The 13,268-nt window shown below is 34.9% G+C and overlaps 1 protein-coding gene across 1 annotated transcript in view; it reads left to right on the top strand.

Annotated features, from left to right (window-relative positions):
* LOC124368209 (GATOR complex protein Iml1-like) overlaps nt 1–13,268 on the top strand; it is a 105,748-nt gene that overhangs the window by 87,774 nt on the left and 4,706 nt on the right. Inside the window, exons 19-21 of the mRNA XM_046825484.1 lie at nt 696–896; nt 2,676–2,756; nt 10,127–10,200. Of these exons, the coding sequence (XP_046681440.1) occupies nt 696–896; nt 2,676–2,756; nt 10,127–10,200 (356 nt within the window). The remainder of the gene's footprint in view (nt 1–695; nt 897–2,675; nt 2,757–10,126; nt 10,201–13,268) is intronic.

The following is a 13,268-nucleotide window of genomic DNA, read 5'->3' as shown; positions in this document are numbered from 1 at the left end:
TCAAATAGCAAGATAAGTCATGTGGCATATAATTTTGAATGGCTTTGAATGCTGAACAATTTCGTAGAATATTTTTGAAAATATCTTATGTTTTGACTAAATAGGAGGGATATTTTGGAAGTTCTTTCTTTTTTACCGTGCTACTTTTTTTTGTTCTCTTAGGACAAGAAGCTTATAAATTGCACTTAGTCCTGTAAGAACCTTTGCGCTGCTTCCGGAGTCACAGGATATTCAGGATGGGTAAGGTCAGGGAGTAGGGGCCGCCTCCTATCGAGATCCATGAGGAAGAATTAGGGCACTACATCTCAAAGTCATGTCTCCCCGGAAGAAGGGGAGGCCAGCTCTAAACCAGCCTCTCCGGTCAAAGTAGGCAGAGGATGGCACACCCTTGTTGAGGCTAGCAAGAACCTCTGAGGTTAGGGAACAAAACAGTCATCTCCCACAGTAGACTAGACCTATCGAATTGCCCATGAACCTCAGAAACTCGAAATTTGCGGTTAGTGATGTGCCGCTCCTGGACATATATGGTTGCCCAGATTGAAGTGACACATCGGTTTTTGCTGTCCCAGTGGTGAGTCCAACTGGAAGGTATAAACCAGCCAAAATGATCCCTGCTGGGTTATTTATTTATTTTTTACCGTAATTTGTTGTTCAATAAAATCATTTTATTTTATAAAAATGCTGATATGTTGCAGTCTCTGAAGTACTGGAGATTCCGAGTGTACATTCTCCCAGTAAGTACGGTCAGCACTCGCAAGATTTTGGAAGGATCGGAGTACTGCGACCTTTACTCCCCCCTTACACAAGAGGAACAAGAACTTATCAGCGACAACTATTTGCGCTTCATAGAAACCTGGATCAACAAGATCCGTAGACCCTCTCAAAAAAAGCCTCGGGTAAGATGTGTTTGCTTGTGTGTGTTTGTGTGGAAACGAATTTCAATACCAGCTCTGTTAATAGTTTTCAAATTAGTTGACCGTTTAATCAATTGTTTTTGTCAATATAGAGTGTGTTTGGAAAATAAGTACATTTAATGTAATTTCTCTATTGCCTGTTCTCCATCTGTTTGTATCTATATTTTTACTTGGAGAGACGTTTTTATTCACATAGGCCAATAAACCAACGAACTCTTCATTGTATTTAGTCCTAAAAGGACCTGTGTACTTGCTCCCGGAGTGAAAATGACAGCAAAACCTTGGTCAAGTGCCGTCTATTGTGCCACTTTTGTAATGATTAGTGACGCTTAGTCAGGTACCACCTGCTATGCCACTTACACAAAAAAAAGAAATGTTAGAAAGTTTGGTCACGTAGTATCTATTGTACCAATTAGGAGGTAAATGGTAGTAAAGCTTGATCATATATTACCTACTGTACTAATTAGTAGTTAAGTGCCAGAAAAGCTTGGCCAGGTAGCTCCTACTGCACTATTTTGTAGGTAAATGGCAGGAAAGTTTGGTTATATCACCTACCGTATCACTTAGTGGTAAATGGTTGGAAAGCTTTGTCAGTTAGCATCTACGTACCATTTAGTAGGTATTGATAGAAAAGCTGTTTGTAACACCTACAGTTATGCAAATGATAGAAAAATTTGGTTGAATGTCATCTAGCTTTCATACTAGCACAGCTTAAGCTAAGCAATTGGAATTGCACATTGTTATACCAGTGTTTCTTTAATCGAAGTGGTACTTAGAATTTTGATCAGTCAAAGTTGGCTGTTGTTCCAATTTTTAATAATACAATCTTGACTTGTTATAATTTTTTAGATTACAAAATGTACATTTTTTAAACACAATAATACTCGTCCTATGTTCTAATGTAGCTAAATAATTTTCTTACATTTTAGTTAACAAATGAATAAATTCACTCTCTGTAATTGTGTCCGTAGTGTACTTGTTTTTCAACCTCGTTTGTATTTAAAAAAAATAAAAAAGTAGTCTTAGTCTCACTTGCTTCTGTGTGTAAAAACTTCAGTGCAAAATATGTAGTCTTTTGAGCATGTTTATATTTCACTTATTAAAATGTTTTTAGTTGCAGTGTTATGCTATTTTTCAGTTGCAGCTTTTTAATGATTTATTTTTATTTGCACGTAGGTTGCAGCTACATTCGCTGAACTTCATTGGAGATCGTTTTAAACACTTTAAATTGCTTACTCATAAGTTAGGTAATCTTTTTATTATTAATCCATCACCTACAGGTAATCTACAGTTTGATTTTAAACACTCTGTGTGATTTTCTACAGGTCAAATGATGGCACTGTTGCACAGAAATCAATCAGTTCTTTGTCTTAAATATTTTTGGAGTTTTTTTGTTTACAGTGCTTCATTGATTTTAGCAAGAAGTAAATGTTTTAACAAATGTAAATTTAGATTTATTATTTAAGTATTTTTAAAAAATTTACTTTTGAAATTCAGAGGCGTTCAGTTTATTTGTTTTCTATTTGTTTCATGTTCAGAATAGTACCGTATTTTGTGTTTTTAAAAGTTCAGGCTAAATTCTTTTCTTAATGTTTTTATGTTGAATGTTTGTTAGAATAATTTGAGCGATTAAATACTATTCTAAACCCTCACTTAACCAATCACTAATGGACCTGTTCCTGTCGGTGGTTGGGTTGTCTATTTAGTTTGTCGTAGCTCCCTGTCAGTGTGTTGTGTGGGTAGTTACTATAGCATGTCTAGCTCGAGCTGGCCAGCCTCAACCAAGCCTCACAGCTCACTCGCAGACGACACAGCACCGGATATTTATCATTTAGCTCCCAGGTAATTTTCCGTCCAGTTTCTTTTAATTCAGTCAAATTAAAGTTATCGTATAAATTTTTAGTATTAGATCGATACTGATTTACTCATTATACTTTAGTTTGAATTTTTTTTAATAGGACATAAATGCTCCTTGAACAAAGAAGAGTTACATTTTTTTTTGCATTTTCCAGGCTACTTCAACCCTTTTAGTGCTTCAGTCTAAATGAGTAGCTAACTGATTTTGTCCAAAATGTAGATGTTTAGGATTAAATCATAACACATTTATTTAAAGCAATAATTTTATAATTTGTACATATTTATTTTGTCCATTATAAAGTAGATTCATATAAAATATTTTGTCCAAATACATAGTTGTAAGACTAATAAGTCAGAGAAAAGTTAAAAATTCTGCATGCCAAAACTTTAGGGATTTGTCAATTATACTAATTAGCTGAGCATTAGCGAAGCCTATTACTCGAGGGACTGGAAAATTTAATTTCTTTCTGTCTGTTCACAAGATATCTTGAAAATGTACTGACATATACTTTAAATTTTGCATGAAGCTTCATTTCTATATAAGCAACGCTGAGTTTGATGATGGTGCGTGTGACTCTCTGGGATTGTGATGAGCGTTAGCCAATATTTTTAGTTACATTGGTCTTATGGCAGCCATGACGGTAATGAGAAAGCAGTAGAATAAATAACTTTGTAAACAAACTGATTACAATCATATAAGATGTTTAACATATGACATTTTTATTCTTGTAGTAAAAAAAATAATAGTGTGGGAAGTAAATGTTAAAATTAGGTGGCAAGATTAGATTTCAGTACACTTTTGTGTTGCAATATCCACTCTAGCTCACTGGAACTTTTATTATTTGAACAATGCTATGAAACCTAACTTTATATATACTATGTGACAAGATATCTCAAGAAAGATTTTAACTGTAGACTTTAACATTTAGCAAGAAACTTTCTATGTAGACAAGAATGATTTCAATAATGGTGAATGTCCAACCATGGAGTTCTGCTGAGTGTCATTGAAGCCCATCACTTGATTGGTCAACACAATTTCTCTTTTGTCTGCAGGAGAAAGGAGTAAAAACATTGTTTTCTGTATGATTGTCTGCAAGACATCTCAAGAATAAATTGACCTATAGATTTGAAAATGTTCAAGCACACTCAGCGAAGTCTATTACATGATACATAACGTGGCGTACTTCTACCTTTTATATAATGTTTTAATTTACTATTTTATTGTACTTTTAGTATCATTGTAATAATTAAACAAGAAACGAAAAATGCATAACATGTACACGAGTATACTGTAGAAAATTTAAAAACAAGACGTCACTATAATAGTTGTCACAGATTTTTGACAAAATGTAATGTTTAATAACGCTTTGTTGATATTTTTATGTACTTACACATATCAATTAAAACAAAATTATATTCGTAAAATAGAAAATATTAGTTTATATTCATTTTGGAACGGTTCATACAAAGTATCTAACGTGTAGTAATGTATTCATGTTAATAAAATCACACTACTCATACAAGATTGTGATACTTCTATAAAATAAATTAAAATCGATAACATCACACACACCAAAACAATAGAACGCCAGACACAGAATGTAATGAAACCAGCTGAACTGAAAAATCTTTTTGCTCAGATATATTTTAAAACAATCCTTGTACCTCTAAAGTGATCATTTCCTCACTCCAAAGTGAGGAAATTAACACGTCAAAATTTTAGGAACTAGAAGATTCTTTTAGCAATTTCTACAATTATATAACTATAGAGTATTTTAAGAAATGCTTAGAGTCGTTTACAGTGTTTCCCAAACTTTTAGACTAAATCATGGAATTGCTCACTGTAATGCTGTAGCACTAAAAGGATTGAATCAAAATAACCTTTTCTCCACTTTTTTACAATTTTATGTTCATTTTTTTAAAGAAATTGGTTAAAATATTGTTATACTTAATAATAACATAATGTAGTTAAAATGTGAATGCAAGCTATAACTTTGAGCTATATGCTTCACTTCATTGAAAAGAAATTATTCCTTTAAAGATGAAAGTTATCTTATTTTAATTTAGTGCTGTTGGTAGGATTGCTGGCATATGGTCAGCTATTATCGGACTAGTTATTTTGCAGAGAAGACAGTGGCTGTTATAAAAGTTTTGTAAACTCAGTATATTCATAATTTACCCCTAGTAATGCAAATTGTTTGTTTAGTAAATAATTTCAGTTTGCTTGTTTCTTGTAAATTAACTCACTTTGCTTTTGCAATGCTTATACTTTGTATACATATTATTTGCATGTCTTGTAATATTAATTACATTTAAAGAAAGAATTTCAATACATCAATAACTGCTAGTTTATCTGTCAGTCCCTAATTAGTTTATCTTGTTTAAAACTATCCGCAGTGTTTTCAGTTGTTTTGAGGCAACAACATTTTTTTTCATTTAATACCTTCAATGCTGTTTATGGTCTTACCCTGCCAATGTGCCCTCAGGCGGCTGTCACAGTCAGTGTGTTAAACTTAAACAGTGTACTGCTGGATTGTGTCAAAAGTATTAAATGTGATAATAAATAAAGTAAATAATTTTGTTTGTTCCTGTTTTAAATAATAAATGTGCAATTGAAATTGATACAAAAAACACACCTGATTATATTTTTATTTAGACAATTAAAGAGAATGGAAAGTTAAAAATAATCTTTGGTTTTTATTAAAAAAGTTAAATGGATCTAACTAATTTGTGGATAAATGTTACAAGAACTTATTGATTATAGTACATATCCAGCAACTCCTGATTGTTTGGGGTGGGTAAACCATGTTAGATCTGACATAGGTGACTTAATAAATTACAAATACAATGATAAGTGTGGTGTGGGGGTGGGTAGGACTATCAGTGGTGACTAAGGGTGAGGATGGGAACCGAGGATGAATTGAAGAATCAGAGGGGTGCGAAACTGTGTGGGAGGAACGGTGGGGTGTAAGGATGAATGAAAGGATCGGTGGGGCGTATGGATAAGTGGGAGGACCAGTTGGGTGTATGAAAGAAAAGGAGTATCAGTGGAGTGTATGGTTGAGTGGGAAGATTAGTGGAGTGTTGGGATAAATGGGAGAGGATTGGTGAGTGTATGGATGAGTGGAGTGGTAGGATTGGTGAGGTGTATGGATAAGTGGGAGGATTGGTGCAGTGTAGGAATGAATGGGAGAGAATTGGTAAGGTGGAATGGATAAGTTGGAGGATCAGTGGTGTGTATGGATAGGAGGATTGGTGAGAAGTATTGATAAGTGGAAGGATTGGTGCAGTGTAGGAATGAATGGGAGAGAATTGGTGAGGCGTATGGATAAGTTGGAGGATCAGTGGTGTGTATGGATGGGAGGATTGATGAGGAGTATTGATAAGTGGGAGGGTTTATGCAGTGTAGGGATGAATGGGAGAGAATTGGTGAGGCGTATGGGATAAATTGGAGGATCAGTGGTGTGTATGGATAGGAGGATTGGTGAGAAGTATTGATAAGTGGAAGGATTGGTGCAGTGTAGGAATGGAATGGGAGAGAATTGGTGAGGCGTATGGATAAGTTGGAGGATCAGTGGTGTGTATGGATGGGAGGATTGGTGAGGGTGTGTAGATGAGTAGGAGGATTGGTGAAGTGTAGGGATGAATGGGAGAGAATTGGTAAGGTGAATGGATAAGTTGGAGGATCAGTGGTGTGTATGGATGGGAGGGTTGGTGAGGAGTATTGATAAGTGGGGAGGATTGATACAGTGTAGGGATGAATGGGAGAGAATTGGTGAGGCGTATGGATAAGTTGGAGGATCAGTGGTGTGTATGGATGGGAGGATTGGTGAGGTGTGTAGATGAGTAGGAGGATTGGTGCATGTGCAGGGATTAATGGGAGAGAATTGGTAAAGTGAATGGATAAGTTGGAGGATCAGTGGTGTGTATGGATGGGGGGGGGGTTGGTGAGGTGTATAGATGAGTGGGAGGATTGGTGAAGTGTAGGGATGAATGGGAGAGAATTGGTAAGGTGAATGGATAAGTTGGAGGATCAGTGGTGTGTATGGGTGGGAGGGGTTGGTGAGGAGTATTGATAAGTGGGAGGATTGATACAGTGTAGGGATGAATGGGAGAGAATTGGTGAGGCGTATGGATAAGTTGGAGGATCAGTGGTGTGTATGGATGGGAGGATTGGTGAGGTGTGTAGATGAGTAGGAGGATTGGTGCAGTGCAGGGATTAATGGGAGAGAATTGGTAAAAGTGAATGGATAAGTTGGAGGATCAGTGGTGTGTATGGATGGGGGGATTGGTGAGGTGTGTAGATGAGTAGGAGGATTGGTGAAGTGTAGGGATGAATGGGAGAGAATTGGTGAGGCGTATGATAAATTGGAGGATCAGTGGTGTGTATGGATAGGTTTTTTGGTGAGAAGTTATTGATAAGTGGAAGGATTGGTGCAGTGTAGGAATGAATGGGAGAGAATTGGTGAGGCGTATAGATAAGTTGGAGGATCAGTGGTGTGTATGGATGGGAGGATTGGTGAGGTGTGTAGATGAGTAGGAGGATTGGTGCAGTGCAGGGATTAATGGGAGAGAATTGGTAAAGTGAATGGATAAGTTGGAGGATCATTGGTGTGTATGGATGGGGGGGGGGGGGTTGGTGAGGAGTATTGATAAGTGGGAGGATGATACAGTGTAGGGATGAATGGGGAGAGAATTGGTGAGGCGTATGGATAAGTTGGGAGGATCAGTGGTGTGTATGGATGGGGAGGATTGGTGAGGTGTGTAGATGAGTAGGAGGATTGGTGCAGTGCAGGGATTAATGGGAGAGAATTGGTAAAGTGAATGGATAAGTTGGAGGATCAGTGGTGTGTATGGATGGGGGGGGGGGGGTTGGTGAGGTGTATAGATGAGTGGGAGGATTGATGCAGTGTAGGGCATGAACGGGAGAGAATTGGTGAGGCGTATGGATAAGTTGGAGGATCAGTGGTGTGTATGGATGGGAGGATTGGTGAGGTGTGTAGATGAGTAGGAGGATTGGTGCAGTGTAGGGATGAATGGGAGAGAATTGGTAAAGTGAATGGATAAGTTGGAGGATCAGTGGTGTGTATGGATGGGAGGGGATTGGTGAGGTGTATAGATGAGTGGGAGGATTGATGCAGTGTAGGGATGAACGGGAGAGAATTGGTGAGGCGTATGGATAAGTTGGAGGATCAGTGGTGTGTATGGATGGGAGGATTGGTGAGGTGTGTAGATGAGTAGGAGGATTGGTGCAGTGTAGGGATGAATGAATGGGAGAGAATTGGTAAGGTGAATGGATAAGTTGGAGGATCAGTGGTGTGTATGGATGGGAGGGTTGGTGAGGTGGTATAGATGAGTGGGAGGATTGGTGCAGTGTAGGAATGAATGGAAGAGAATTGGTAAGATGAATGGATAAGTTGGGAGGATCAGTGGTGTGTATGGATAGGAGGATTGGTGAGGAGTATTGATAAGTGGGAGGATTGGTGAGGTTTATATATAAGTGGGAGGGGTTGGTGAGGTGTATAGATGAGTGGGAGGATTGGTGCAGTGTAGGAATGAATGGGAGAGAATTGGTGAGGCGTATGGATAAGTTGGTGGGTTGTAGAGGTTATTGGAAGCCACTCTGAATGAAAAACATGAAATGTCCAGTATTTTCAGTTTGTGTAATTCAGTTTGTTTCCCCATATTAGAATCATATGTTGTTAAACAGGTTTCCAAAAAGTAATCTGGAATGGGAATTTAATAGAGCCAATTAGATTACAACTGTAAGTATTATGTACCCAACTGGACTAAGATCAATCCAATGAGGATATGAACAGTAAAATTGAGTTTTTGAATGACTTTAAAATTTTTATACTTTAATTATGAATTAGAGTTTCAAACCAAGGTTTAAAACTTTTAAACAAGATTAAAAATGATCCTAGTTCCGGAACGGTCTGAGACTGCTAGTAGTGAATGAAAAACATCCCTCAGGATAGTGCCTATATTGTAATTGAATAAAGTTCTCGAAAGTTTGATCACGAATGATAGAGCTAACAAATATCATAAACTCATTTATATGATTCCATTTCTAAAGAGAATAGTTTAGTGGAGAGATAATTGAATTTGACCATGATGAACTTATTGAGTCTATTGGGTTGGTATGCATATGTCCGTAACAGCATTATGAAAATGCACAATATCCATTAAACAACAACTAAAAGATTTATATTTCTAACAAACTTTACAAATAAATTTTGCTAACAGGCTTTTTCAATATTTCTTACTCCTGACGTAGTGTACTTTGCTACACTAACTTTAAAACTTTAAACATAACCTTCTTTGCATGAGTTCACTCCAAGTTATATTGGAAAGCAAAAATTCAATAAAATAATACTTGTATTATTGTACATTAAACAACTTTTTATTGATGTTGCTAGCATTAGCTTGTATCAAAAGTTTTATCAATTGTCACTTGATGTAAGATCAATGTAAGATTGTTGTTTTAGGTTGTGGTTACTCTAATATCCCAAATAATCAGGATTTGTCTCTATTCTGTTGTTTACGATTGCATGACAGTGTTTGGAACAAATTAATTTTTCATTTCAGGAGACGAGAGCTAATCCACATTGTATATACACACAATTCGCTTTTCTTGAAATCGATAGAGAAATTTTTATTCCAAAAGAAATTGATCGATAGCCACGCTATGAAATGGGAGGGTGTCCAATGGATTTAAAATAAGAAATGATAATATTTTTTCAGGACATATTTTTCTTAACATACTTAAAACCGACATGTTAACAAATTTTTAATTAATGTCAATTAATCATATACAGCGGTGACTTTCAATCTCTTTATCTAGTTGTCTAACGGCGATATGACTATCTTTTATGTGTCTAATTGTTGGTTTTATGTGTATCATGCTAGAAAAAATATATTCTGAGAGAAATTAAATATTGTTTCATATTTTTAACCCTTTTGATACCATCCTATTTCAAACTCCACCTAAACTTGCAATCAATGTCTTTCTTAGAAAAATGTCTTTATAAATTTCAAGAAGAACTAGGTGATGTGCTTGTACAGTGCAAATTGACTCTCGGCTCCTAGACTACTTGTAAAATGTTTTTTTTATTATCTGTGTATTGTTTTGAAATGGATTTCTTTCCAATTCATATTTGTGTAACTTTATAAAAAATCCTACTATATTCTAATATCGCTTCATTTAAAGCTTACTATTAATTGTTGAATTCTCTGTTGAATAATTAATTGTATAATACTCTCTCATTATTTTAATAAGTGGTGTAGGACTGATTGTGTTGAGTTGGTATCACTGATATTTGGTACTTCTAAGTGTGTTGTGTTGACGACGGCAGGCGAACGTAGCGAGCAGCTCTCCATTCCGAGAACGACTCGGTAGCAACCGCCTGCCGGAAAAACCGAGACCGAGGTTGGTAGCATGAGGCCTGCCTGTCTGTCTGCACTGTTTTATTGGTTCTGGACCCTTTTCTTAACACTGTCACTAGCACCTCCACTCACTGTGTTGTCCAGTTGTCAGTTGTCCAGATAGTTTCTTTATTGTCAGGGCAAAGTTTTGGAAACACTCTGCGAAGAAAAATAACACAATTTTCACAAAGGTTGGAAGCTTAGAGTTGTGCTGGAAAATATACCAGTAACAGACCAACAATTTAATCCATGGTTTGAGCTTATAATTACCTAATTGGTTGAGTGTTTCTAAAATATAAAGAATATTTGCCGAAAACTTACCATAATGGTCTTTTAACTTTAGTCACTGTACCTCACTCAATCTGTGCGATTACTTGTGGTTAAGTGTGTCATTAATTCTTTTTATATATACAATGCAAAAAATTTGGCAAGATGTTTATTTAAATTTGTTGCAAGTGTTTTCGTTTCGTTCTGATAATGTGCTTAGTCATTTACCAAAATATTAGTTATGTATGATATTATTAACTCTGAATTTTGTTTTTTTAACATTACAGGTTTATTAAAAAATAAAAGATTTAGTTTTTGTTTACTTTTGTAGACAATTTTTTTTAAATATGCATATTTTTTAAAACTTGTTATTATAAAGTTGTATAAAAAAATATGAAAAGAGTCAGTTATTTTTTAATTGACATACAAAACAAAATTTGTTATGATGGTTAGTTGACATTCTAGACATAATATTTTGTTTTGTGTATTTTCTTTTGATTGATTTGTATATAAATTTTCTTTATTTTCTTGATAACCTTTGTACATTATCTGCTATGGATATTTATAGATTTATTTTTATTATTTTGTATTAATTTGTCACTTTCAGTATTTTTCTCTTATAATTAAGTTTGTTTTTGCTGTTGAGAGTTTTTGACATTTTACAATTTTCTGTTTGAGTTGAAATGTCAACTTTTTTGAAGAGTTATTCTACTTTTTAATGTTTTGTTTATTAGCACTCTATTATTCCTCACAGGAAAGAATATTTGAATCCATAATAAGTTTACAGATCCTGTTGGTTAATCTCAGTATACATTAATTATACTAACATAATAGATTTTAGTTACAGAGTTTGGATTTTAACCATATGCCTCTAGTGGGGACATCTGGTGGAGGAATGTCTTTTGTGCTTTAATTTGTTTTTCAGTGACTCTCTTTGCATCAGTGTACGTTCACGTTTATATTTTTATATGTGTTGTGATGTTAGCGTTGATTTTGTCTTGTACTTGTCCATTTCAGTTGTTTTTGCATTTTGTCCACAGTAATGCAAGGTAATAGAAGTAGTTCAGCCCTTTGCACCTCCCTGAATTATTAATAACTTTTTATTTCTAGCATTGTTTCAAATTTATCTGTAGCTATTTGGTTCTATATATTCATTATTATCAATGTGAATTTTGGCTCATTAAAAAATAAATTAGTAGTATTGAAATATGAATTTTAAAGTTAATTAAGCCACAAGAAATCCTCAATAATTTTGTTGAAGCAATAGTTGACAGCCTATGCAATATGAAGACAATTTGATTTTACATGAAAAAACTTAGGTTACCTCAGTTTAAGATAACAGCAGTTAGTCAGCTGCCCAGTCATTGTTACTTACCATTTTTTGAGGTCACTTTTTTAATAGCAAAAATATTGCCTAAAATTGTAGGAACATTTATTATGCAGCAGTTTTTATATCTGTTTACATTGTATAAAAACAACAAACTTATCGTAATTAGGATTGGCATAAAAGTAACACCCAACTACAAAACTTGTGGTATACTTTTTTGTGCTTATTATACATTAAAAAATGTTTAGATTCTTATTTTAATCTGTACCGACTAAAACAGCGGTGTTATAACGTTGTGTAATTAAAAGCTATGTAAACTCGAATTGTTCTAAACAGTAGTGAACATAACATTCTAAAATTTTGAAATTATCTGCTGATATAAATCATCTGTTCGTTTAACAAAAAGCCATCTGAATGAAACAATCCAAATGTAGTAAGGACAAAAAGGTAGAATGATTTTCCATCCACCTGGTGAGACAAATAGCTGCTTTAAATAGTTCGTGCTGCTGCCAATAGATCGCATAAGAAAACTCTTTACAAAAAAATGTGATGTTCATGTGAAACCATGTACAGAAAATATCGGTGAGTTTGCCAACCAATCCTGTAACATGAAACCATGTTGAAAGGTTAATGAAGTTCATTTCATTTTAATGAGCAAATATAAAACCTTTTGTAAAAATATAAAAATTCAAAAATTGTTTCCAAAATTGTAAATACATAAAAAATTGACCAAAATCATAATGCTTTTTTGTTATGCTAATATTAATGCAGATCAACTTATAGAGAGGTGTTTTTTTAGAGGTATAGAACTTTGAAACAGAATAAAACAAAGATTTATTTTAATTGACATGAAATTTACTCTATTTGAAAGATAATCTTCTGGCATAATTTAAATATGACTTCTGGCATATGACCTGGCTCGGACGTAGTCTAATCTGGAGGTCAAATTTTTTATTACTTCCAACATTTTTGACCGTATATCGGCAATAACACGGTAAATGTTGTCCTCCAAGTGGTCAATCGTTTTGGGCTTATCAGCGTAGACTAGTGACTTCACATATCTCTATAGAAAATAGTCAATCATGTTAAATCGTACGATCTTGGAGGCTAATTGACAGGTCAGAAACGTCAAACTATGTGATTACTTCCTTCAATAAATCAATTGTGGCACTAGCTAGCGCTGTCTTGTTGAAACCACAGCTCCTGCACATCATGAAGTCATGACTCTGTAGCGGTCAATATTGACTGTAACGTACTGACCAGCATCGTTTTAAAGAAGTATGGACTAATTATTCCACCAGCCCATAAAGTACACCAAACAGTTAATTTTTCTGGATATAACGGTGTCTCAACATACACTTGAGGATCACCATCACTCCAAATATGGCAGTTTTGTTTATTGATGTATCCCATTCAGCAAAAAGTGAACTTCATTGCTAAACAAAAATTCGCTTATGAAAATTGGGATCAATGGCAAT

The sequence above is a fragment of the Homalodisca vitripennis genome, chromosome 8 (genome assembly GCF_021130785.1).
Source record: "Homalodisca vitripennis isolate AUS2020 chromosome 8, UT_GWSS_2.1, whole genome shotgun sequence".
In the NCBI taxonomy this organism is placed as follows: Eukaryota; Metazoa; Arthropoda; class Insecta; order Hemiptera; family Cicadellidae; genus Homalodisca; species Homalodisca vitripennis.
Note: the sequence above shows the minus strand (reverse complement) of the source record. Positions and strands in the feature narration are given on the sequence as shown.